Source organism: Haliaeetus leucocephalus, unplaced genomic scaffold, assembly GCF_000737465.1.
Source record: "Haliaeetus leucocephalus isolate CR32 unplaced genomic scaffold, Haliaeetus_leucocephalus-4.0 Scaffold517, whole genome shotgun sequence".
Classification (NCBI taxonomy): Eukaryota; Metazoa; Chordata; class Aves; order Accipitriformes; family Accipitridae; genus Haliaeetus; species Haliaeetus leucocephalus.
The window spans coordinates 5,164,549-5,189,603 of NW_010972953.1; the positions used below are offsets into that span (position 1 = coordinate 5,164,549).

The window sequence follows — 25,055 nt, forward strand, 5'->3', positions numbered from 1 at the left end:
GGGCGGCGGGGCGGCCCGGGGAGCGCTGGCGCTGGCGCTGCTCCGCCGCTGCCTTCTGCTGGGCCCGCTGGGGCTGCGCCCGGCCGGCGGACAGGACGGGGAGTTGGGATTGCGGGGCACCGTAGCGGGACACGGCACCGGGGGTCCCGCTTCCACCGGGGCTCCCCTTCACTTGCCGGGATGGGTCGTGTGCCGCGACCGGGACTGGGTCAGGGATGGGGACCGGGACCGGGACCGGACGGGCTCCCCTCTGTCCCGGGACCGATCCGGGACGGGCTCCTGACTGTGTCCGGACTGGGCTCGGACCAGCATGGGCTCCCCGGTACCGATCCGAGTATCCCGCTGTCCCTAGACCGGGACCACACGGCGTCCCCGCTGGCCACCTGCCTCGGTACCGATCCGGGACGGGGTCCCCGCCATCCCTCTGCTCCGGTACCGGACAGGACGAGCTCCCCGCCGCCTCCACCCCCCCGCATCACCCCGGTCCCGCACCCGCCTGGTCTCCCCGCAGCCCCCGCTCCCTCTGTCCTACCCCGCTCCCGGTGCCAGGGTCCCGGGGTCCCCTCCGTCTGCCCGCAGGGCTTTCCCCGGGAATCCCTAATCCCCAGGGGCCCGACTCTGTCCCAGTTTAAGAGGATCGCTGGAGCTTACGGTGAACGGCTGGGAGAGCTGGGCAGTGGGCTCCATCCTGGGGATGCTGCGGGCCCCAGCAGCATCGCTCTGGGGGGATTTGCACCCGCTGGGGTCCGGGAAGGCCCCCAGGAGACGTTCAGCCAAACCTTATCCTGAGGATGTGATTTTCCCTGGCGCTGCTTGTCCCCAACTCATCCGAGAGCGAGGAGACAAGGATGGGACATCCAAAGCATCGTTCTCAGCGAGGGGAAACTGAGGCACAGGCCAGGACGGGATCACCGGGGGCAGAACCCCGCTGCTTTCCCCAAGTGTGATTTGGGAGACATCGTACAGCGGGTATCCACCGGATCCCAAACCTGTCGGTGGACACGTGGGAGCAATCCCCGGGGCTGGCAGCGTGCCAGAGGCGGGAGTGTGCCGGACTTTTCCCGGAGCATCGCCCTGTTGTGTCTTTCCCGCATCCTGTGAGAAAACAAACAAATCCCTGGCAGGGATGGCCCCAGCGGGGGCCCGGCCGTGGCTTCACCCTCACCCAGCGGAAATCCAGTTTTCCCATTTTTTTGGCAATTGATTTTTGGGGGGGGCAGGGGGAGGATGTTCCCGTGGCTGGGAGCAAGTCCCCAGCCCCCCCACGGCTCTGCCTTCACCGTTCCCGGCCCCTCGGTAGCATCTTCGGAGCCAAATCCCCAGGTGCGCCTGCAGCTCTTGGCTTATCTCTGGCATGCCTGCCCAGCATGTGCCGGCCACACTTGGGATGCTTTTACCGAGGGTTTCCTTTCCTGGGATGGGTTTTTCCCAGGATGGGTCCCCCCAGCTTCTCTACACCCACAGGCGTGGAGTTGGAGCGGGGGGGGCCATCCAAGACCCCCAGCTCGGGCACACATGCCAAGCTGTCCTGGCCAGAGAGGGTTTTCGTGCAGATCCCGATGCCTCTGACCTTCCTTGCCCGAAACTCCCCCCAAATACCCCAAATCTCTCTCCCACCCACACAGCAGCCCCTCTGGGAGCCACTTTTTGAGCAGCCCCGGGGTCCCCCATGCTGTTACCCCCATCCAGCCTGTCCCTGGTGCTCCCCCCTATAGCCCCAGAGGGCCTGATCCTTCCCAGCTCTGCCATAACGGGGGTCACTGCCCAGCCAGGAGGGAAACGGGATTTATATCCCTGCCCGGGGATAAATCGCCCTGGGTTCAGCCAGCAGCCCATTCCGCAGGCTGGGGAGGAGTGGGCTCTGTGGGGGGGCTGACATCTTCTGCCTCTGGCCTCCCCCTTTTTTTTATCCCTGCAGGATTTTCCCCTGCCGGTGCTTTGTGCCGTCTCCCAGCGACGGCAAGGGGAGCCAAGGCGGGGGCAAAGCCGTGCCCGCCATCGCTTTTCTTTCTGGCTGTGCCAGGATGATGCTTGGCAGGAGCAGCAGCTTTTTGGGGATGCGGGGGGGGGTGTTGAACGATGGACCCCCACATTTCCCCTGCCCATGCAGAGGGGCTGAGCGATGCTTTCCCCCCTCCCTGCCCTTCCCCATTCCCCAATCCTGCCCCAGCTCCACCAGAAATCCTGGCCGGTCCCTGGCATCGGGTGCTTTCAACTCAAGTTTCCAGGATATTCCCTCGTGCCCGGGGGCGGTGAGCCAGGAGAAAAGCCCCTTTTGTGGTGGGTGCTGGCACCGCCCTGGGGAGGAGGCGATGGGGATGCAGCTGCCCAAGGTCATCCTCAAGGTCAAGGCTGCAGCCGGGGGCTGCCGGGGGCTGCTCGGTGCTGTACAGCCCCGTGGCAGGGGAGGATATTTCCTCCTTGCATCCTTTTGTATCCCCTCAAAAATTGGGGTCCTCCTGCCCTGGGGGATGGAGAGGAGCTGGAGGTGCAGGTCTGCGCTGGGTGGCTATGGGGGAAACTGAGGCAGCTTCATTCTTGGATCCCCCCGGGGACTGTCCCAGATGGGGGGGAGCAGCCAGAAAAGCGAAAAAAAAAAAAAAAAAAAGATGTTTCAGAGGAGGAAAACATTTGAAGGGGCTGCAGGTGCCCGTGGGGTGTCCCTGGAGCCACGCCAAGTGGGGAAACTGAGGCAGGCAGGGAGCAGCCTGGCTGAACCCCTCCCCACCCCGCTCCGGTCTCTCCGCAGGGGACGGCTGCGGCCACACGCTGCTGACACCCCACAGCGGCACCCTCAGCTCCAAGAACTACCCGGGCACATACCCCAACCACACGGCCTGCCGCTGGCAGCTGCGTGCCCCCCCGGGCACCTCCCTCCTCCTGGCCTTTGGGGACGTGGACCTGGAACCCTCCGAGCACTGCGCCCGCAGCTCCCTGCTGCTCGCCGACCCCCAGGCTGGCACCGCCTACGGTAATGGAGGGGGGAGGTCTCAGGGGAAACTGAGGCAGCGCCTGCCAAGGGGGTGTGGATGGGGTGGGGAGGTGTGTGTGTGATATCACGTTATGTGAAGTCCTGGATAAGGAGAATATTGGGAAAAACTGGCTTTTTAGCTGATTTCATCAAGGTTGGGGGGGGGTATCTGAGGAGGGGGGTATCCGAGGAGGGGGGTACCTGAGGAGGGGTCTATTGGGGTTGGCACGTAATTGGGACCAGATGCAGCCGCCAATTAATTAATTCCGTCCACCCAGCCACTGCCCAAATGGTTCCAGGATGTTCCCGGAGAGATTTAATGGTCTTGGAGGGATTTGACAGCACTGGGAGCATGGCGGGGGCTGGGGGGGGGGGAGCCTTGGGGGGACGGGGGGAAACGGCACTGCTGGGGTGTCGATGGGGTAGGGTGGAGGAGCCGCCCCAAGGCCTGGTGAGGGGCAGGGGCTGGGCAGGGGATGCTATGGGAAACATGGGGTGGAAAGAAGCCAGCTTGGATCCACCACTGCTCCCAGGACCGGGATTTTTCCCTGTTCTCCAGGACTTTCACCCTTTCCTGGTTGGTACCCAGAGGGGTGACAGTATGTGAGGTCCCCAGTCCCCATCCCCTCTGCTGTGACCTCAGGGACATGTTTGTCCCCATCTCCCGGGACCCCAAAGCCGAGAGACTGACTGGCCCAGACTGAGGGGTCCCAGAGCAATGTGGGAAGGGGAGAACCCCCAGATGATGCTCCTGGGGGGTTGGCAGAGGCGGTGGGGGGCTGGGTAGGTGGCCGGGCACCCGCAGCCCCTTTAGGTGCCTTCACCAGGGCCATGCGTGCCAGTGAGCAGGGGGTGACGCAGGGCTGGGCCAGGGTCCCGCTCCCTCGCCTGCGGCTGACGCTGGCCCTTGAGAAGTCCCAGATGTTTTTCGGGAAGCAGCCGGAGCAGGCGGAGGCTGTGGGTTCCCTCCTGCTGACTCAGACCCGGTGTCTGGCGCCTGGGCTGATCCTGCCTGGGGACGTGCCGGGGTCCCCGCGGGGATGGCAGCCTCCAGCCCACGGCTCGGCCGAGGGGTCCCCAGCACCCAGGGGGTCTCCGGAGCCACCGGCTGGGTGGGCACCGTACCAGACGTGGCAGCAACGCGGCAGCATCTGCTCAGGGCAGCGCTGGCATCTGGCAGTGGGTGGGAAATCTGTGCATGTGTGTCATCTGCATCTTATATGCGTGTCATCTGCATATCATGCAGAGCCCCCATTCCATCACGTCTGTGACCCTGTGACATCCCTGCACGCATGCCCTGTCCCACATCCCCTGCGCTTGACCTCTCAGTTAAATACGACCCAGGCAGGGCGAGGGTGTGGGTGTTGGGGAAACTGAGGCATGGCATGACCCCATAGCAGGATTTTTACCACCAGCACCATGGGGACACAGGGACACAGCTCCCTGTCCCCAGGGCAACAATGGCATTTGCTCAAAGCATCTCTGGGTGCCCCGAGACCCTGGTGATGGACATGACACAGAGCAGAGAGATGCAGGGCTGGGGGGTGATGGCAGTCCGGGGATTGGGGCCACGTCTTGTTCCCAGTTGGGACCAGAGATGTCCCCAAGGAACCTGCCTGCCTGCTAAGCCGAAGTTTTAATCAGGGAGATGGAGACTGCAAATTAATTTGGATTAAACGGGGGGATTTAGAAGGCAGCTTCAGCGGTGCCTGTGAAAGGGGAGATGGGGAGGGGATGGGGACGTAGCCCCCATTTTGGGGTCCTGTGGGGCCACGCCATGCATGCCAGCCCCAGTAGCGGGGGACGTGGTGGCAGGCACCCGATAAGGGCTGGTGGCCACTTGTGCTGTCCCAACCATGGTGGAATGAAAAGACCCTGGGGGGGGGGGGGTCCCTGCCCAGCCAGGAGCCTGTCTGTCCCTGCCTGGGGATGTGGGGACATCTTGGGGTGCTCCCCCGGGAGCCTGGTCCAGCTCCAACCCCTGTACATCTCCCCCAGTGCTGCTTGTGGCTGCGGGGGGACAGTGTGGCAGCGGGGAGGAGGTGGGGGACAGTGGGGACAGGGTGAGCTGTGAGGGGCTGTGCCCCAGGTCCCCCCCATAGTGTGGATGTAACTAACTGCTCTGGGGCTGGGACCACCTTGGGGATGGGCCGCCCTGGGGCTGAGACCACCCTAAGCACAGCCCAAACACCTGAGGGCCCCCCCCCCCCCCACCCTGGGGAGGGCTGTGCCAGGGGAGGTGACACCCCAGGGTCTGGGTGCCCATGCCTGTCCCCAGGGAGCCCCAATCTTCTCCACGGCCCCGTCCCTGCCGGCAGGGCCATACTGCAGGAACGCTGGCCCCGCCGCCCCGCTCCTGGTGACAAACTCCAGCACCGTGACCGTCCTGTTCAACAGCACCAGCCACCGCTCGGGACGAGGCCTCCTCCTGTCCTACGCCACCTCGCAGCACCCAGGTAGGGGGGGAGCATCCCCCAGGGATGTGGAGACAGCCCCCCCGCCTTGGCTGTGTCTTGGCCCACGGCGGGGGGCATGGCCAGGGGTGGAGGGAGCTCCTTGCTGACCCCAGGGTAGGCTCCCATCACCCCAAGCTCCTGCAAGACCCATGTTCTCCCTGGCTGGGGGCACAACATGGGAGATCCCCCAGGCTACCCAGCCAGCTGGGACCCCCAGGTCAGCTGGGACCCCAATATCAGGCAGAGCTGCTGGCGTGGGGCCGATGGTTGCAGGGACTGAGGGGCCATCCCTCCCTGCCCCTCTGGGATGGGGTGCGGTGGGGCAGAGGCGAGCGGGTGGGGGTCTCTCACCCTGGGGTGTCCCTGCCTTGCAGACCTGGTCTCCTGCCTGGTTCGAGGCACCCACTACACCCAGGAGCATGTCAGGTGAGTGGCCAGGGGGTGTGAGTGGTCCCTACTTTGGCATCCCCTATGCCGGCATCGTTGCTGGTCCCCATCAGCCCCGGTTTCATCCCCATCCCTCTCCTGGGCGCTCGGGCTGCGCTCGCCCCAGGGCTCTTGGGGTGCAACCGAGGCGGGATGGGGAGCAAAGTGGGTGTGCAGAGGGGATTTGGATGGGAGCGACTCCTGACCCCCCCGTCACTGTGTGTTTCAGTGTGTACTGCCCCGCGGGCTGCAAGGACATCGATGGGGACATCTGGGGCAACCCGAGCCAGGGCTACCGGGATGTAAGTGCAGAGCCTGGCTCGCCCCATGGGGCACCCTGCTGCGCAGGTCGGCACCCATGGGTGCACCTCCCGGGGACGGTCCCCAGCACGTGTGGCTACCGCTTGTCACCCCCCAAGCAGACCGCAGGGGGTAGGTTTGGCCATGGGGTGCCTGCCCCTGCACACTCCGGGGGGAGGTCTGCTCTCATCCCTCCCCTGCTCCCCGCAGACCTCGGTGCTGTGCAAGGCGGCCGTGCATGCCGGGGTGATCGCAGACGAGCTGGGCGGGCAGGTCACCCTGTCCCGGGAGAAGGGGATCACGCTCTACGAGTCAGCCTTCGCCAATGGGCTCCACTCCAAAAGGTGGGCGAGGAGGGGCTGTGGACCCCGGCTACACCCCACACCCAGCTGTGGGACCCATCCGTGCTGACACTGGGGACCTGCCACCCCTCGATGTCAGAGACCCCCAGGGTTTGTTCACCTGGGGACCCCCTGTCTGATGCTCCCCCACCTTTCCTCCCTGCAGGGGATCCCTCTCTGAGAAGCGGCTCATATTCCACAAAGGTATTTTTTGCCATTTCCCCTGAAATTAAGCCACAATTTTGGCTGCCAAACCCAGTGCCACCCCCCATACTGTACCCGGTTGGGGGTCCCAGGCTCCCAGCCTGTCTTCTCCCCTTGCCAGCCTGTGGTGACGCGCTGGAGGTGGCCGCCTTCAACGCCTCATCCTCGTGGCACGAGGTGGACGCGCTGGGCCAGGACCGAGTCTGGGTGGCCGAACGGGCAGCGCTTGGCACCACCGGTCACTCCTGGGCGGCCGAACCCGTCTCTGAGGCTGCCTGGCTGGAGCTGGACCTGGGCGCCCGCAGGAACGTCACAGGTGAGTGTCGGCCATCAGAGGGGGGACAACCGCTGCCCTTGTCCCTGTGCCACCCTGACCACTGTCCTTCCCGTGGTGACATGGGTGCCAGCCTCACTGCCCCCCCCCGCCAAAAACTGCTCAGAGCAGTTGCAACCCCCCCCATAACTCCCAGTAGGCATTGGACCTCCTTGTGCCATGGTTTTACTGGTGCAAACTGGGATGCAGACAGCACCAACCCCCCGCAGCTGTTCTCGTCCCCCTTTTGTCCCTGCTGTCCCTGCCCCCCCACACCCCCCTGCAGCCGTTTCTGGGACGAACAAGTTAATATTATGCTCTTGCATCTGGTGCCAGCGAGCGCCTTTTGTTCGGCCGGAGCCTGCCGAAAGCGGGGGCTTTGTGCAGCGGCTGGCGACCGCGGGGAGGAAAATGGGGACATTGTCCGGCCGGAGGCTGGAGGAGGGAGGAATGCAGGGCTGGCAGCCGGGGCCGGAGGTTATTGGCTCCTGGGGGCAGAATGGGGGGTCTGACACTCGAATCTGCCACCTAAACCCCTTCCCAGGGCCAGAGGGAATCCTGGGGGGGGTGTCCCCAGGGGGGGTCACATGTCCTGGTCCCCTCCCAGCAGGGACTTGGGTATCCCAGAGATGGGGTTATTCTAGCTGGGAAAGCTCTGCCCCATGCAATGGGGCACAGTGGGGCACATGGAGGACCCCCCCAAGCCATTCCCCAGCCCCAGCCCCCTGGCTGACAGCAGGGCCCCCCCTCCGGGGCTTGGTCCTGCACCAACAGGCATCATCACGAAGGGCTCCTCCGAGCAGTACGACTACTACGTGACATCCTACCGGGTCTCCTCCAGCCGTGATGGGAAGAACTGGAGACCCTACAGAGGCAGCGGTGGCCAGGAGGACAAGGTGGGCATGGGGAGGGGACAACAGGGGGGCTGCAGACCCCCTGCCTGTGGACATTCGGCCTTTGGTACCCTCTTCGCCCTCTCTGGCAGGTCTTTGAAGGAAACTCTGACAGCCACGGGGAGGTCTCCAATGCCTTCATCCCCCCCATTGTTGCCCGCTACATCCGCATCACACCCCAGAGCTGGCACCAGCACGTGGCCTTGAAGGTGGCCCTGGTGGGCTGCCAGATGGCGCGAGTCCGTGCACCCCGGCCCTATGGTGAGCCCCTCTGTGGGAGCTCTCACCCCACACCCCCCTCCATCCCAAACGTCCCCCAGGGACGTCTGCCTCCCCGTGCACCCAGTGGTGGTCCCACACTCACGGTCTCCGCTCTGCCCTGCAGTGCCCAGTGTCCCCAAGGAGGTCCCTGTGCCCACTAGCCACCCGGCCAGCCGCACACCCATCCCCGGCGTTGCCCTGGACCCGGAGAAGGCAGGTGGGTGCCATGAGGGGGCTGTCCCTGGGGCGCAGCAACATCTTGTGGGTGCTCCAGGCACCAGACCCACTCGGGCCCATCCCGTGACAACACGTTGATTTTCCTTCTCTGGTAGCCCCAGGTGGGCTCCTGGCACCCATGGGTGCAGAGGGGTGGGATGGAGCACCTGGGGGCTGACACTGCCCTCCCTCCCCAGGCTCAACGCTGCTGGTGATGCTGCTCATTGGTGGCTTCGTGCTCCTCTGCTCCAGCCTCCTTCTGCTGGCTTTCCTCTGCCGCAGGAAAAGGTGGGTCCCATCCTGCTCCCCGCTTCGCCCTGGGGGACCCGGCATCGCCTCCCCAAAGCCCGGTGGCTCCATTCGGCTGCTTGCCGGGTACCGGGGGGTGCAGCCCCCCGTGCAGCGGGTGCAAGGAGGTGGGTGGTTGTGGGCATGGGGTGGCTGGGACCCCTCACCCCCATCTCGCTCTCCCCTTGGCAGAAAGCCGGCGGCGGAGCTGAACTGTGGGATCACAAAAGGTAAAGGGTCCCCAACCCCTCCCCGGGGGTCCTGCTGTGCCTCAGGGCCAAAATCAGGAGGGGTACAGCTGGTTTAACTGGTGCTGCAGCCGAGCCCTGAGCTGTCCCACCCCTGGGGGCACCAGTCTGCCCCCAAGGCACTGTCTGTCCCCAAGGGACAGTATGTGACAACCCGGGGTTTCTGCTCTCTACTCAGGGTACCCCAAACTGGAGTCGAGCCAGGTGTGCTCCCTGCAGAGCCTGCCACCCCCCGGCTCCACGCTGGCCTCCTTCCCCACGGCGGCTGCACCGGGGGACCTCAGCCTGACCCATTCGCCAGGTAATGGGGACATCGGGGCACAACCGGGTGCCTCTCAGCCCAGAGCCGGAGCAGTGTCTCACCCATTGCACCCTGGGGATGCCCTGGGTTGCTGTCATGGTTTAACCCCAGCCAGCAGTTGCCCGTTCTCCCCCCCCAGCACCACTCTGGTTGACCCCCATCCTGCATCATGGTCTTGTGCAAAAGGGAGACCCTGGCAGGGCTTATCATTTATCTTTATTATTATTATTCCACCTCAAACACAGGCTTGGGTATTGGAAGGTGGCCACAGGGCACCAGGACTCCTGCTCTGTGCTGGGGCAGAGGGATGTGCCCGTCCCCGTGGGGTGGATGTCCTGCTCTAGATGGGTTTTGACATGCCTCTGCCCAGCTTTTCCCAGCCCTGGGGGTCCAGATGTGCCCATTTTTTCCACCCATCCCACCCACATCTGGAACACCACCATGAGCCCTTCACCGCTGTGGGGACAGTCCCCCTGCTGTCCCCAGTTCAGAGCCTGGCAACCCCATTGCAGAGTACGCCGAGCCAGACCTGGTACAGGTGAGCCCCAGCAGCCAGACGGGTCCCTCCACCTTCAAGCCTCTCCCGGACGAGGGCTACACGCTGCCGCTGGTCGTAAGCCACTACGACGTGCCGGGAAAATACCACGAGTACGCGGAGCCGCTACCGCCCGAGCCCGAGTACGCCACGCCGTTCAGCGAGCCTGAGCCCACTGGCACCCGCCGGAGCCCCTGCGGCATCACGGGGCACGCCGGTTCCCTCCCGTTGCGGTACGATGCACCACGGCCTGGGGAACTGCCCACCGGAGAACTCCCTCCCTGGGGGTTCGGCGGGGCCTGCACGACCCCCCGGGCGGAGCAGACTGCCAGCCCCGCTGGGGACGTCCCCTCTCCGGAGGGCTCCCGCTTCCAGCTGGGGGACTGTCCCCTCTCACACGTGTACCACGAAGCCTTGTGAAGCTGTGAGGGGAAGGGGGGAGCCCAGCGGCTCCCGGCGGAGTCCCGGGGTGGGGCGTGGGTGCCGTGTTCCGAACGTGAACCTCCCCGGGTAGGAATCTTTTCTAAAAACAATCCTATTTAAATATATATATATGCCTATATACATCTGGGATTTCACGTCACCGCTCACCGCTCCGTAACCGCGAATCTCACCACCCCCCGAGGGAACCGACTCTACGCCACCTTCCCCCACCGCTCTTCTACCGTTCACGCTGTCCGGGGCGCCGGAACAAGCGGTTACCGGCGACCCCCACTTCAAAAATTGTGCTTCCGAAATCTCTTGATGTCGATTCCGCGGGGGCGGCCGTGGGGCCCCCCCGTGCCACGCACGGCAGAAGCCCTTTTTAAAGCTGCGCTTTCGGCCCGCCGGCACCGGAAAGTGCCAGGGTACTGCCAAGGTCACGGCGAGGAGCGCTTCACGTCCGAAGGACAGTGCCTGGATCCCAGTTCATCCTCTCTTTCTCTCTCACCTTTACGTTTCTTTCCCCCGTTTCTGCGCTTTTTTCCCCCTAAAACGCCCTTTTCCCGCCTTGCTGGCCTCCCAGCGATATGCAAATCACGCGGGGCATGCTGGGACGTCTCCGCGCCACGCCTTCACCGAGGACGCGAGGGGGCGCCTTTGGGCGGCAGGGCGGCGCGCATGCGCAGCCACGTTCCATCCGGATTGGCGGCACTGTAGACTGACAAGCGTTTCCGGGTGGCGGCGGGCGGTGCCCCCGGAAGGGCTCGGGGGTGCGCGGCGGAGGGAGCGTAGCCGGCGGCAGTGCCTCGGTCCGCCCGCGGGTCATGGGGAGGTACGGGACGGCGGCGGGGCCGCTCGGAGGGGGGGGGGGGGGGTGTCTTTCCCCCGGTGGTGGGAGGCTCCGCTTGGTTTACACCGGCTTTTACGGCCTAAAATACGGAGGGACCCGGGAGGGAGCCCGGGGGTGGGCGCGGTAGGCCGTGCCCCGCCGCTCCCCGGGACGGGCCAGGCCTGCAGCCGGTGTTCCAACCCCTCGCGCGTGTGGCGGTCAGCAGCCGGGGCGGGGGAGGCGAGGGATGGATGCCGGGGCCTGAGGGGCGATCGTCCCCCCCGCCGCAGCCCGGACAGACCGGGCCGGGCCCGGCCCGGTGCGGGACGGTGTCGGCTCCGGGCGGCTGTCGGTGACCTTGGCTCTTCCCGACGGCTTTCACCGCGGTTCTCTGGCAGCCCCTGGAAACGTTTAACACGGGGAGGTTCCGTTCGGTCCCGTAACGGCGTTCCCCGTGGGCAGTCGTGGGGCTGGTGACCTCTTTAAGCTGGTGGCTGGGAAGATGCTGGAAGAAAAACTCTTATGAGCGGCGTGTGTGGAGCTGTCACCTCTCTAGATGCCAAGTGTCCGTGCTTCGGGGGTAGAATGCGAAGCTGGAAGCTGTGTGTCAGGGAGAAAGGAGGCTTGAGTTACCCGTCAGCAGCTAACAAACACATCCGGGGGGGGAAAAAAGGACTTTCTTACTTGTTTCTTTGTAGCTAGTGCACCCAATGGATAAGTGCTTGTAACAGGCGCTTCCTCTGGCAGCGTAAGGGAGGGCTTTGTCTCACATTTATAATAGCTAAAGCAAAGCCCAAGAACTTTACCAGTTTTCTCTATTAACAATAAAGAGATGCCTGGACTGTACAGTCCTTTGCAAACCTATTTAAATATTTGGTGAAAATTGTTATGTCTTAATGGAAGCAGGAGCCCCCTGAGCACTCCAGGTAATGCGCTGAAGGTTTGTTTGGCTTTAACGTAGGCTTTAATTACAGCTGTAACCCTGTGTGTAGTACCACCACTTATGAATTACAGCAGATCACTGAAAGTCAGTGGTGCTAATTGTGGCCACCACACCTACTGCTGCCACGGAGGGAGGCTGCTGTTGCAGAGGTCCGGGCTCACCTCTGCGTCGCTGCTGACAGCAGATACCAAGATACTCTGTCTTCTAACAGAAAAAGGGAATTTGACTAAACTTCTGCTCCCGCTTCAGGATCCTGGGAGATGCCTCATCCTCTGGAGCACCGTACGCTCACGTGGTGATCGTGTAATATCTTCTATATAGATAAACCCTCTTGCGCCATAGTAAGGACAACGCGTGCTCTCTTGTGTGAAACTGTTTCCTCTCACGATCTTATTATAGAGTGGGTGATACGAAAAATATCTGGTATTCCTGTAGGAATGAGAGAAGAGTAGGTTAACGCTGACTGCTGACGTACTGGGAAGGCTTTGGAAAATGGCCTCTCCGTTCGCTGGCCCCACAGCGGTTGCTGATGTAATTAAAGATCTAGACACTCAGATAGCTGTAAGTAAACCACCCGGGGCTTGCCGTGGGGCCGGCATGCGGGAGTTGTCCTGGGAATCTGCGCATCCCATTAGTTTTGTGTTTGGTGATCTTAACGGCACGCAAAGGGTGCGATAAGATCCAGAACTAAATGAACAAAACAACTTTATGCTAATAAAGTGCTTTCTGCCCAAGGATTTCGGAGCTTTCTGCCCTGCATGGTGGGTAAGGATTCCTGCTTTGTGGATTTGTAAAGTGAAGTGTGGGGTGAACAGCCCAAGATCAGCCTAAGCTAAAACCAGGACTAGCACACTGAAGTCCCTCTTGATCTTGTGCTGAGCTCCTTGTCAAGAAACGCCAGCTGAGGTGTTTTAGGGTGTGAGCATAATGGTTTCTCATTATTAATTCAGTTAAAATTGAGCTAGAAACTTGCTGAGGCTGCTACCGAAGTGTGTCTTGGATATAAGTTCTCCTAAAAGGGCTCCGTGTCTGTAGGTGCGGCAGTGCATGAGCCTGCCTTGGCATGAAGCACTAAAGCAGCCGCTTCTAAGCACTCCTGTGTGATTTCTGGTTTGTGTTTTGGTATGAATTAATCCAAACTAACAAAGCTTGCTCTGATGAGGGGAAAATGTCTATTTGTAGCTCAGGTAGCAGACGCTCTGTTCATCACTCTGCATGTGAACGTGTAAAGCTGTTCCAACAAACTCCCTTCTTCTCTCATGAGTAAGTTCACCCTGTGATGCACAGGCTTTTCAGAAGAGGCGTCTGCTCTCAGCAGCTGCTTCTGACCCATCTCTGGGCCCAACAGCAGCTGTTGCACCCGCTGCACAAGGGGCTTTTACATCAAACTGTTCCTTAAATGCTCATTTCACGTGACAGACCTGTTGCCACTGCCCACAGCGGTTGTGGGGGTGGAAGGTCCAGGGTTTGGACAAGTTTCCTTTTACAGAGCAGTAAGGACAGAGCAAAACTTGATCAAGTCTGGGGTTTAGAGCCTTCCAGCCATGAAATATAGTAGTTGCCAGTCAGGCTGTGTGTTAGCTCAGTGGCCAATAACCTGAATAACTTCAGGCACCAAAGGGTGAACCTGGAAGATCTGAGTAACCAGTTAAGCTGCCGCAACTCATTTCTAGTTCACTGATAACAGCTCAGTAAATCTGACTTCATTTACTGTGGCTGTCGGTTGCCCGGTGTGGGAAGAACAAATCAAAGGTGTGGGAGTGCACGTGTGTTTCTCTGTCAACATTACCTCTGAGTACCCAAGACTTGCGCACTCAGAACTGAAAACGAACCCTATGTTGTCAAGCCCGCATCGAGGGATTGCTGCAGACCGGGCTTGAAGTGTGGTGTTGCCGAAAACGAGACCTCCACCCTGCGGCAGACACCCAAGGGAGCCTGAACCTTGTCATCTTCTGGCCTGTGTCTCAGGCACGTGGAGTGTGGAGATGAAGACTTGAACACTGCCTGCCGTTCCCCTGCATTGCTGCTGCGGGAGCAAGCTGTGTCCTTTAGTTAAATCTTCTTTGTGTGGTCTCTTCCTCGAAGCTGTTTGTGGTCCAAGTGAAATGTATTCAGAAAGGCCCTGACCAGAGGGCGAGGGGTGGACACACGTGTGGGATTCAGCCCGAAGAATGAGCAGGCGGGTCAGTGCCGCTGCAGAGCTCCAGCCTCCTGTTAGTGCAGTGCATACAGCCGCTGTGCTTCTCGAGGCAAACTTCATATTCCATATACCAGGGAATGTTTTCCCTTCTTCTAAACATTGCTCCTCCCTTTCTTGCTGCATCCAGAGAGACCCAATCTTCTATAAACCTCTGGTCCCTGTCAGGTTGCTGTGGCTTACTCTGAACAGAGATGTGATCACCCCGTTGAATTCCTTCTCTGTTTGCTAACTGTGGCTTTTTTTCCTTTTCCAGTTGATTGGTTTGGGTCCCCACAACCCCAAGAAGAAGCAGGACCTAGATAAGCTTTATGATCTAAAAGCTAAAGCCCAACAGATTATGAACCAGTTTGGCCCTTCTACCTTGATCAACCTCTCCAACTTCTCCTCGATAAAGCCGGAACCAGCCAGCACTCCCCCACAGAGCTCCATGGCCAACAGCACCACTGTGGCAAAGATGCCCGGCACGCCCAGCGGAGGAGGAAGGCTCAGCCCTGAAAGCAACCAGGTAATTTCATCCCTGACTTTAGCACAGTGGGGGAGATGCTCAGACCTGCCTGTGGCTTAATTCCTCTCCTTCTTCAAACTACCAGCAAAAACTTAGTGTCTATTAAAGTATCAGTTACAGAGTGAGCAAACACCTTCATGTATTTCTTCCCTCCCAGGCACTTTCAGGCTGGATGGTGTATGGACGCTGTAGGTGTAGAGGTTTTTTCAGTCTCAGGAAAATGTATATTGGGGGTGTGATTGGGAAATTCTTTTAAAATGTGGTTTAGACGGGAGAAATAGAAGTGCAGGTTTGTAGCCTCCATCTTACTGGGGTGGTGCGAGAGGCAGCGTCACTACCAGGAGCTGCTGACTTGCATGTTTGCTTGTTGTGGTGTGGAGTCTTTGACGTGCATAAAATATGTTGCTGCCCAGCGAGTGCTCCAGGAATACACACTGATCTCTCTGCGGGCTTCGTGCCTCTGCATGACCTCTCTGGGAAGTGTACTAGTCCTCCGACACAAACACAGGCACAGCAGTTCCACCATTAGTGTAAGGGAACCAGGAAGGGCAGGAATTTCCCACGTGTGTCTGGTTCATCTGACCAGGCTGACAGATCAGCGGTGATAGCTTTCATCCATATCCTGTAAGACTTAAGTGACCTGCTGTTGTTCAGCACCAGTAAAATTTCTGCTCCCTGCCATGTTTGGGCTGAGAGGGTGCTGCCTTCTGCCCTAGAATAACCCAGCACTCCGTATCTCTGTTTTCCATTTGAAACACTAAAGCTGATAAGCACTAGAGCCATGGAAATACTTCCTTTGTGCCCTGAGCACAAATTTAGTTGCTGATACATTGCTTGCACTTGCTGTCTGCCTCTTAAGACCTCTTGTTTTGCCTTTGTCTCCTCTTGCCAGCCGCCTTACTTCAGCCAGTGGCATTTTAGTGCCAGTTTAGTGCAGGAGACTTATTTATCCTGGCCTGCTGCATTCCACTTTCCGTTCAGAGCAACCACTGGTGCTTGAAAATGACTCCTTAACACCTGATATTTCTTATCTCTGCCATTCCTGAACTGATAGGCTGTGTCAACATGTGTGACTTGGGCCTCCGGTGTAGTGGGGGAGGAGGTCTTTTGTGGCTGTGTGGGCAGCTGCTTTGCTAAAGTAGGGCAGCCAATTGTTCCACTTCTCCCACACACTCAGGTTTTAACCAAGAAGAAACTGCAGGACCTGGTGCGTGAGGTGGATCCGAACGAGCAGCTGGATGAAGATGTGGAGGAAGTAGGTACCAACCCATAGCAGGGGCTGTGGAAAGAGCTAATCTGGGATTTTTCACGGATCGGTGGCCCTTTGTTCAAGGTGGGGAGGGTTGGTTCATTTTACACTTCTGTATTCTCATGTTCGCTGCAGCCTTCAGCCATCTGTGTCTGCTTCTGCATCCCAGTGTCAAAAAGGATTTTAAAACAGCAATTGTAGCAAACGCCTTTGAAATACTAGCTTCTGAGGGTTCATTTTCATGCTTTCTGCATAATTTCAGCTGCTCAGTACTCATAAGACTGGTTGTTGTCCTTGTTCTGCCACAGATGCTGTTGCAGATCGCTGATGATTTCATAGAGAGCGTGGTGACGGCTGCCTGCCAGCTTGCACGGCATCGCAAGTCAAACACCCTGGAAGTGAAAGACGTCCAGTTGCATCTTGGTGAGTGAATTCCCCCCCCGCCCCCCCCCTCAGCTGAGAGCTGGGTGCATGCTCTGAAGTCAGGGCATGGTTGGGGTGGAAACCTGTGAGTAGCTACAGATCCGTTGCTGCTTAATAATGCCTGAATAATCAGGGGATGAACGGGCTGGCTGCCCCTAACCATCCCCTGTCCAAATTTTGCAGTTGTGCGGTTTGTAGCTGTCCATCAGCCTGTGTTGGAAGGTCCCTAGTACGGGGACTGTGTCTTTACCATGTTTAATGCTGTGCAGCCCTCTGCTACTCTGCTTTTGTGAAGCTTTTATAGCTGGTATGCGGATCACCAGCACATCTCTAGCACTGGCTCCAGGCAGGCGTGCTGCCGGTACGTTCGTGATGACGAGGCTGCTCTTGCGGTGGGCGGTTGTGGTAGAGTGTGCTGACCTATGCTCTCTCTTCCAGAGCGTCAGTGGAACATGTGGATCCCGGGCTTTGGTTCTGAAGAAATCAGGCCCTACAAAAAAGCCTGCACTACAGAAGCTCACAAACAGGTAAAGAGCCCTCAGTAACATTGAGAATCACATGGTAGAAGCCTGACACAGGGAGGGTGGTTGTGGACTTCTGGCACAATGTGAATTTGTAGCCTCTTCCAAGTGATTTGGACTTGAAATAATTTCCAGAGTCTCCTTGCCTGTTTGTGCAGAGAGGATTGAGGTTGCTCTGGCTCCTCAGTGCCCCAAGAGGAGCAGCAGTACTCACTGTCTAAAGGGTAGCCCAGCTTGGAAGGGTTCAAAAACAGCTGAATGCTGCAGACAGTAGCTTGTCAGCTGCCTCCTTGCAGGTCCTGTGCTCCGTCTTTGTGCAGAAGGGAATGAAAACACACTGACAACTCCTCTGGTTCACTAGAAAATCCATACCCAGGCATGGGGGGTTAAATGTGGGTGTAGCCCCTCGAACCGCTCCAGGACTCTGGATGTTCCAGGTGAACCACAGGGCTCTGACAGGCTGTGGCTCAAGTTCCTGGGGCCATTTTATGTCTGCGGCCCAGCACTGTATTCTGTGAGCAGTGTACGGCACCTGCCGTGTCTGTGTGTAAGGATCAGGAGCCTGGGCTGCTCGCCACCGCAAGAATTTAAACAGCTGCAAAAAGCCTAAAGGCCTGGGAAGGTGTAGCAGAGAGCACACCGTTGTCCTGGGATTTCAGCTGTAGATTGGAGCTGAGCAGCTCTGGGTTTTTTTTTCCCCTTAGTTTTGCTTTAACTGAACTGGGCCATCGCTTTTTAAGTGTACAGTCAGAGCCAGGGAGGAAACTGCCCTGCGGGAGCCGTCACAATTCATGGATGATACTGCATCTCCTCTCCTGAAGCTCCTGCAGCAACTGCTGGGTAGAGAGGAGGCTCTGAAGTGGGGTTTGATCCCGTGCTCTGTTTAATCCCACTGCCCCTCACTAGTGTCGGTGTTTCACTTGCCAGCCCCAGGTGTCGAGGAGAGGAGCACAGATGCTTTCTTTTACTCTGGCTCCAGCTTGGGACCCCATTAAGATTCAAATAGACTTGAAAGACCTGTGTGGAAACAAGTCAGGCAGTGTCCTGAGAGAACCCGAGATACCTTGTTCCTGCATGGTGACAGGTTGTTTTGCAGTAACCTTGTCTGAGACACTCGGCTTCCCACGTTTTTCTCTTTCTTGTTACAGAGAATGGCATTGATTCGCAAAACTACCAAGAAATAGCCCCTGGGAAGAGCCGGGAGAAGACGCCACTGCATTTTGGGATATCTGCCTCTTCACTGAAGCCTCCACAATGCCATCCATGGGATATTTTTTTTAATGCTTTACAGAGAAGCATATATTTTTTATTAATGGTGCAGCAATATCTTGACTTTATGAGGAGATCTGCCAAAAACATTCTACGCCCCCTTCCTCATTCCCCCTAAGAGTGCAACGTATCTCAAAACAAAGACTTTTATTTGTGACTTGAAAGTGGTTTATCGTATAAGTGATTATCCAAGGGACAGAGCATTTGATCTTGTGTGGGACAGTATTAGAAGCATCTGTAGAGGTTTTTGTTTCCTCCTTCCTGCCCCTACCTGCTCCAGTACTTTGTAATGTCAGTGTTTCTATAAATACTTGCGTTTGTTTTACATGAATAAAGAAATTATTAATCTAAAACCATGGCACAGTCGTGCTCTTCGAACAGTACGTGGAGGGGTTGCGAGTGAAATGGGCAGCCTCCACGTTGCCTAGTTTCTGCGTGTGGTGCTGTTCTGGTAAGAGATCTCCTGCCCTGGGGTTTAGAGTGAGTGGAAGGAATTGGCCGGCCTCTGCCATGCTGATAGGGCTGGGCAGGCGGCTTCCCCTCCTCACCTCCAGCCCAGTGTGAGTAGTTTGCCCACCGCTTCGACATTCAGACCATTAGGAGTGGGACATGGTGACTGAGGACAAGAAATCAAAGTGAACCTGGTTCTCTGCTTGCCTGGGACATAAAGAAAGGCCACGTCCCCCTGCCTGTTCCTGCCTGCTCTGCTCGGTCTCCATCAGAGAAGCCGCAGGCCGTTTGTCGTGGTGAAGAGGAGCTGGCAGCTCTGCAGATTCCCCTGCACAACAGCAAGGGTCCTGTGGACCCGCGGGCAGGAGTGGGGCTGTCCTCCCTGCCTGGCTTGCTGCTGGGGCCCTCGGCCTCCTGGTAACCTACAGGGGAAAACTGCCTTGCCTGAAGTAATTCAGAAGCTGGTTTGGGCTCTCTCCTCTCCTGTCAGTGCCGGCTGAGGAGCCTGGGGAGTGCGATAAAGAACACCCAGCCTCTTGGGTGAGGCCAGTCGGACGGGCGCTTAGGGCGAAGGGAAGCTGTTCCTGCACCGCAGCTGTACTTGGCTGCTGCCGGGGGGGATGTAGAGTTGTTCACAGGCTGCTCCAGCTTGGGGGTACCCAGAAGAAGCTGCTGTTCAAACCAGACCGCCTTGCCCTCCCGAGCGCAGAGGAGATCAGCTCTGAGTGAACGGGTCGTGTAGTAAAAGGGGTTTCAGATCAGCACTGATCTGACTTGAGACCGGGGGGACCTGCGGTTCCTCTCGGGGGGATGGGGACAGCCTTCTAGAAAGGGAATTTGGAGAGAGAATAGAGGAAGGCGGGTGACACCCGCCTCGCTGCAGACTGCTGCCCCATCGAGCTGGGCAACTTCACCCTTCCCCTTCCCCAGGAAAACACGGGCAGGTAGAGAGGTGAACAGGGGGTGTTTAATGCACTCTTGCAGTCGCTTGCTGCTACTGCCTACACCCCGGCTGCTCGATCTCTGCCTCACCTCCTGTGCATCGCGGTGGGCAGAGCCCAGCGTGTCCCAGCCCCGCCGGGGCAGGCTGCCAGCGTCCCCAGCTCTAGCACGAGCATCTCTTCCGCTTCTCTTCCTTCTCTGGTGCCCGAGCCTTGAGCGGTGCTGGCAGCGGGACGCTGCTCTTCACTCCATCCCATGTCTCGGTGGGAGCCAGCCGCCCTGTTTGCAGTGCCTGGTAGATGGCCAATGTCAGCATCTGGAAAGCCTGGACCACGTTGCTGGCATCCTTGGCCGAGGTCTCGACGTACTGCACCCCCAGCGAGGCTGCCAGCTTCTCCGCCTCCTTCCTGCCCACCCGCCGCTGCCCTGCCAGGTCGCTCTTGTGCCCCACAAGCAAGAAGACGATGCTGAATGGCTGGACCGTGTCCGTCACCTCCCGGTGCCACTGCCGGATGCTCTCAAAGGACGCGCGGTTGGTGAGGTCAAAAAGCAGCATCCCCCCGGCCGAGTTGCGGTAGTAAGAGCGAGTCACAGATCTGGGGCGCAAAGAGAAATGGGGTGAGCAGCCCCCGGGGCTCCCCTCTGCCGCCTTGGGCAGCATCTCCCCTGCTTGCAGAGCAGCCCCAGCCATGTCCTCCTGCCTTCAACCGGCACAGTGCTCCCAAGCCACCATGTGAAGGAGGAAAAATCAGCCCCTTTGCTGTATCAGCAAGCGGTCCAGGCAGCTCTGTCCCTGCTCAGCCACCAAAGCTGATCCGTCCCCTGCAGCTACAGCCTCCGAACTCTCCCGTGCCCGGCAGCCACATCCCCTGAGCTGCCCTGTTCCCAGTAGCCAGCCTGGCCAGCGGTGGGCAGCCCCAGCAGTGAGGTGGGCAGGCTCCTGGCAGCTGAGGAAGCTGCTTTGCCCAGCTCCCAGTGGGCTGCCAGCCCGTTCCCCTGTCCCTCTGCAGCTGGTGGGGCAGAGGGCTGCTTGGGGAGTCCCGTATCCACTTTGGAGCTGGAGCCAGGGCTCACAAGGCAACCCCAAGGGCTTCTTTCCCTGGGGACACCCTTGGCTTTGGCTCATCTGGGCCCCCGCAGCCTGCCCCGTGCCGGGCATCGTGGTTCCTCACCCGTGGGGCTCCCTGCAGCAAGCGGACCAGTGGGGATGCAGCTGTATTGAGGACCTCCCCGGGTTTGGGATCACAACATCCCACCAGCACCCCAAATCCAGGGGAACAACTCTCTCCCAGGACCTCCCTGGCTCCATCACCCCTCCGCATGCCGTGGCCGGAGCCGGACCCACCTGAACCGCTCCTGCCCGGCCGTATCCCAGAACTGCAGCTTCACCCGTAGCCCCGGTTCCAGCTCCACAAACTGGACGTAGAAGTCCACCCCCACCGTCTGGTTGACGGCGTCCAGGAAGACACCCTCAGTGTAACGCCGCAGCAACGAGGACTTCCCCACCGTCGAGTCGCCCAGCATGATCACCCGGAACTGGTACTGCCACCGCGGCTCCATCGGTGCCTCCGCCGTCGGCTGGGACCCGCCGCCCCCGCGTCGGGCGCATGTACAGGCAGGCAGGCAGGCAGGCAGGCAGCACCGGGTGCCTCCGCTCCTCCACCCAGGAGGCGTTCCCGCCCTGCCATGGGTGCTGGGTGGCCCCTTTGGAGCCCCTTTGCTCCCTTTATCTTGGCTCCATCCAGCTGGAAGCACTCGGGGGGAAGCCTGGTCCCATTTTCCCAGAGGGTCGCCCCGGGGACAAGAGGCCCATCAAGTGGCACGGCCACATGCAGACATGGGGGGGGGTTACCCCACCAGTGACCTCCCCAAAGCAGAGCATCCCCCATATCATGGGTTGAGCACGGCGGTGTGTCCCTGCCAGGGGTCCAGCACTCGGCACAGCCTTTATTTAGTGCAGAAAAGCCTCAGGTTTATTAAAAACACTCCTGCAGGGGAATATTATTTTTTTCAGAGCCCCTAAATTAAGGCTTGAAATAAACCCAAACCAGGGTGGGGACGCAGCCCCACGCATCACCCAAGGGCAGGGGTGCTGCGTGGGGAGAGAAACATCCCCATGGGTGGAGGGTCCCGTGTGTCCCCCCGTCACCATCAGCACTGGCAGCGCTCTCGGGGCTCCCCCTGTGCCAGGGGCCGGCGGCGGCTCTGGCTGGGGATGAGCCTGATGCCGCCGCAGCCCCGGTGAGGGGTGAGGCCCCCCTGCCCCAGGGCCCGCTGGATGCCCCCCGCCAGCGTCTGGAAGGCCAGCTCCACGTTGAGGTTGCTGCGGGCCGAGGTCTCCACGAAAGCCATGCCCAGGGTGGCAGCCAGGTGCCCGGCTTCCTCCGCCGAGACAGCTCGTTCGGCTGCCAGGTCACACTTGTGTCCCACCAGGACGAAGGTGGGGGGCCAGTCCCCGGCAGCTTCGCGGTACCACTCGGGGACGTGCTCGAAGGACGCCCGGTTGGTGAGGTCGAACACCAGCAGCACGCCCGCCGCGCTCCGGTAGAAGGACCTGGTGATAGACCTGGGCAAATTGGGAGGGGGTGCTGGGGTTGCAGCCCAGCACCCTGCCAGGTCCCACACCTTCTTCCCTCCAACAGGGCTCAGGGGATTTCTGGGTCCCAGCTGCGACCTCGGGAGCAGGAAGGGGACACCTGCCCAGACCATTTGCAACCCCCTTTTCTGTTCAGCATCCCCCCCACCCCAGAGTTTGGGGGTCCAGAGGAGAGGAGGAGGATGGTCCCTCCATCCCCCCCACAGCCTAGGGTGCAGCGGGGATGGGGCAGCACCCACGGGTGGGTGCCCATGGAGCTGAGCACTGGACAGGAATGGGGCACCCCCACACCAACCCTGGGGCTCCCAGGAACAGGGGCAGCACAAGACCCCTCGCTCCAACCACAACACCCAGCTCTTCAGCACTTCACACCCCATTTGAGACTCTTTCAGGCTTCTGGGAGCTCCTGGCTCCGGCATGATGCAATCAGAAGGAAATCACCCAGCCCACCGGCACCCCAGGACCAGCACCCAACCCTGCCACTTTGCCTGCCCCTCAAAACCAGCTCTGACTTTCCTGCAAGCTCAGCACAAGGTTGCAACAGCCCCTAAAGCACCAGGGTCGCAGCGAGCCATCGCTGCCCATCCCTGCACACCCGGCCAGGGACTTTACACCCACTCCAGGGTGTAAAGTCAGCTGGGTGCTGGGGTCCCGCATGGGAGTTGTGTCCCCGCGTCCATCCCCACCTCACCTGAACCTCTCCTGGCCGGCTGTGTCCCAGAGCTGCAGCTTGGCCTTGCCGGTGGGCAGCAGCGGGATGGTGCGGCTGTAAAACTCCACGCCAACGGTGGGGCAAGGGGTGGCCGCCCCCACGCCCCCCCCACCCGGACCCTCCGCAAAGCAGCGCAGCAGCGACGACTTCCCCACCGCCGCGTCCCCCAGCACGATGACGCGAAACTGGTAGTGGCCCCCGGGGTCGGGGTCCTGGGGGGGACTCGTCACCGTCCCCATGCTGGCAGCTGTGCCCAGCGAGGCCAGATTCACTGGTCCCAGGCTGGCAGATCCTGACCCAGCTGGGCTTTGCTGTGCTGGCGGGGCTGGGGACAGGTCTCCTCCCTTGTCCCCACCCCACAGCACCTTCCCTGGGGATGGCTCTGGCCTCACAGTCACCTGGGCGGACAAATAAACCGTCCCAGGGAGGAGGGAGAAGCCACCAGGTCTGTTCTCATCCTCCTGTCCTCAGGACACTGCGTTTGGTGGTGTCACATCCCAGCTCTGTCCCGCTGCCTGGTTTCGGTGACAAAGACAGGGACAGCCAGGCTGCCGGCGTACGAACACGCTGCCGCAGAGGAGCTGGTGCCCCTGAGGAAGCCAAAATTCTGGGAGAGGCGGGAGGGACGAGCTTTGTGGGAAAAGGGCCCTCGAGTCCCCACGGGGAGAAGGGAAGAGGCGTCAGAGGCACCGACTCCGCGTCCCCTGGACAAAGGTGCTCTCTGCAAACAGCCCAGGTCACCTGCAGCGGCGTGGGGACTTTGCCATCGCCCGGCCCTCCCCCTCCCGACAGCTGTGCAGAGACCAGGAATAACAGACTCGCTCCAGCAGCTCTGGGGCTGTTTCCACCCCCAACTTGTTCTCCATTGTGAAAAAATGGGCACCTCCAGTCACCAGGGCTCCAGGAGAGGATGCTGGCAACGTTGTAAGACACTGCTGTTCCCTGGGCAGGAGCCATTATGAGGAGCATAGATATGGACAGAAAACCCAGTCAGATACAGGTATTTCCAGGAGAAAAAAGTACATCCAAGAGCACATCCGAGTCATGCCCCAGCCACCTGAAGATCCAGCCCACCGGTACAGCCACAGAAACTCACCTTAAAGGATCGGTAACCTCCAGTGGAAGAAGTTGCTCAGATTTCACGAGTGAAGTCTCACCCCCAGCAGGGCTTGGTCAGGATGCAGCACTCCCCAGCCCTGGCCCCAGGTAAGGGCAGTCAGCCATCGCCCCAGCCCAACGCACCCCAAACACGAGCACAGGAGACACAGCAAGGATTTCAAGTGATTGCCTTTATTCACTCTCAAAATATTTTATATCCAGACCCTGCCCCGAGCTCTTCTCCTGAGAAAACTCCACAAAAGGGACCCTTCTTCCACGCAGAGTGTTTGAACGGGAGCTTGAGCAGCACCTGGAGCCAAATGAGTTCCCTCTGCCTGTGGCGCAGGGGAGCAGAGCACAGAAGCGGCTGTTCCCACCTGGGGGAGCTCCTGGCTCTGGAAGGAGCCAGGATCTGGCTACGGAGAGCTCCCACTTCCAGAAGGAGAGGGCTGGAGAAGAACAAAGTCTTGCACTGCAGCACCGAAAGCCTCAGGGGCTGGCTCATCTCAGCTCCACACTCGACTTAGACCTGAAAAGGGGATAAAAAAATAGTCCAGCCTGAATGAAGACCGGTTGGACTCAGCATTGCTTCAGATTTCACCTGTGTTAAGGAATCCCCGGCTGTTCCCTCTCCCCGCACTGGGTGGTGATTTTGCCTAGTTCATGCCTGGCCTCAGCCCCATATCCGCAGGATTCATCCAACAGTCTCCAAAGAAAGGAGTCATCACGGACCAGGCTGCGCTTGGAGGGCCGGTGCAGTGCAACTGATCTCACCTTACGGACACTCTGCCCTACAGATAATAGCCTGCCCAATTAAAAACCTTACTAATGAAGCTGATCATTCCCACCTGGCAAAGCCCAGGTTAGGGACTGGCCACTTCCAGCACAGGCACAGTCAGCTTGAACCGTCCTTTGTCCTCCAGGACTGGCGAGATCCCACTCATGAAACACCAAAAACCCAGCAATTACCCACAAAGGACACTCACGTGCTCCATGTCACAGCTTCCCCCACAATTCGGGCCCTAAGAAAAGCAAACTGAATCCCTCCACCGGGGACAGGGGCTCGTAAGTGCTCGGCCTTTTCCACTAAGCGAGTAATTCCTGAAAAAAACGTAGCCACAGTAAGTATCTGAAGTCGATGG

The 25,055-nt window shown here is 59.7% G+C and overlaps 4 protein-coding genes across 6 annotated transcripts; 2 read left to right on the forward strand and 2 right to left on the reverse strand.

Moving 5' to 3' along the window:
* Nucleotide 1: 1 nt before the first annotated feature.
* Nucleotides 2-10,173, forward strand: LOC104837329 (discoidin, CUB and LCCL domain-containing protein 1-like; the record flags this gene model as incomplete). The annotated part of the gene is made up of 15 exons (XM_010576374.1): nt 2-97; nt 2,749-2,971; nt 5,290-5,427; nt 5,802-5,853; nt 6,083-6,155; nt 6,364-6,497; nt 6,661-6,698; nt 6,820-7,014; nt 7,786-7,907; nt 7,997-8,165; nt 8,290-8,382; nt 8,579-8,669; nt 8,862-8,899; nt 9,096-9,218; nt 9,731-10,173. Coding segments are annotated over 15 exons (2,028 nt in total), but the record flags the coding sequence as incomplete, so codon positions are not given.
* A 761-nt stretch (nt 10,174-10,934) lies between these two features.
* TAF12 (TAF12 RNA polymerase II, TATA box binding protein (TBP)-associated factor, 20kDa) lies at nt 10,935-18,468 on the forward strand. Of its 3 annotated transcripts, none has more exons than XM_010576199.1 (7): nt 10,935-11,008; nt 11,980-12,230; nt 14,402-14,653; nt 15,831-15,908; nt 16,211-16,325; nt 16,764-16,852; nt 17,995-18,468. In XM_010576199.1, exons 2-7 carry the CDS (start codon nt 12,009-12,011, stop codon nt 18,028-18,030), a joined length of 792 nt encoding a protein of 263 aa, XP_010574501.1. In that variant the 5' UTR covers nt 10,935-11,008; nt 11,980-12,008; the 3' UTR covers nt 18,031-18,468. The 3 variants fall into 3 exon arrangements, with proteins under 3 accessions (XP_010574501.1, XP_010574503.1, XP_010574502.1); XM_010576200.1 differs by lacking the exon at nt 11,980-12,230 and adding an exon at nt 12,384-12,509 and having other exon boundaries at nt 10,953-11,008; XM_010576201.1 differs by lacking the exon at nt 11,980-12,230.
* Nucleotides 18,469-19,670: 1,202 nt separating this feature from the next.
* On the reverse strand, nt 19,671-21,067 carry LOC104837216 (ras-related protein Rab-39B-like). The gene is made up of 2 exons (XM_010576202.1): nt 20,853-21,067; nt 19,671-20,103 (listed from the first exon to the last, which is right to left on the reverse strand). Exons 1-2 carry the CDS (start codon nt 21,065-21,067, stop codon nt 19,671-19,673), a joined length of 648 nt encoding a protein of 215 aa, XP_010574504.1.
* A 591-nt stretch (nt 21,068-21,658) lies between these two features.
* Nucleotides 21,659-23,054, reverse strand: RAB42 (RAB42, member RAS oncogene family). The gene is made up of 2 exons (XM_010576375.1): nt 22,795-23,054; nt 21,659-22,073 (listed from the first exon to the last, which is right to left on the reverse strand). Exons 1-2 carry the CDS (start codon nt 23,052-23,054, stop codon nt 21,659-21,661), a joined length of 675 nt encoding a protein of 224 aa, XP_010574677.1.
* Nucleotides 23,055-25,055: the final 2,001 nt, after the last annotated feature.

What these genes read in the sequence shown, in the direction of transcription:
- TAF12 (XM_010576199.1), top strand. Translation starts at nt 12,009, where the DNA reads ATGAATTACAGCAGATCACTGAAAGTCAGTGGTGCTAATTGTGGCCAC. An exon ending in GCCTCATCCTCTGGAGCACC is followed by an intron (nt 12,231 to 14,401) that starts GTACGCTCACGT and finishes TTCCTTTTCCAG; the next exon opens with TTGATTGGTTTGGGTCCCCA. An exon ending in TGGATGAAGATGTGGAGGAA is followed by an intron (nt 15,909 to 16,210) that starts GTAGGTACCAAC and finishes GTTCTGCCACAG; the next exon opens with ATGCTGTTGCAGATCGCTGA.
- LOC104837216 (XM_010576202.1), bottom strand. Translation starts at nt 21,067, where the DNA reads ATGGAGCCGCGGTGGCAGTACCAGTTCCGGGTGATCATGCTGGGCGAC. An exon ending in GCCGGGCAGGAGCGGTTCAG is followed by an intron (nt 20,104 to 20,852) that starts GTGGGTCCGGCT and finishes TTTGCGCCCCAG; the next exon opens with ATCTGTGACTCGCTCTTACT.
- RAB42 (XM_010576375.1), bottom strand. Translation starts at nt 23,054, where the DNA reads ATGGGGACGGTGACGAGTCCCCCCCAGGACCCCGACCCCGGGGGCCAC. An exon ending in GCCGGCCAGGAGAGGTTCAG is followed by an intron (nt 22,074 to 22,794) that starts GTGAGGTGGGGA and finishes CAATTTGCCCAG; the next exon opens with GTCTATCACCAGGTCCTTCT.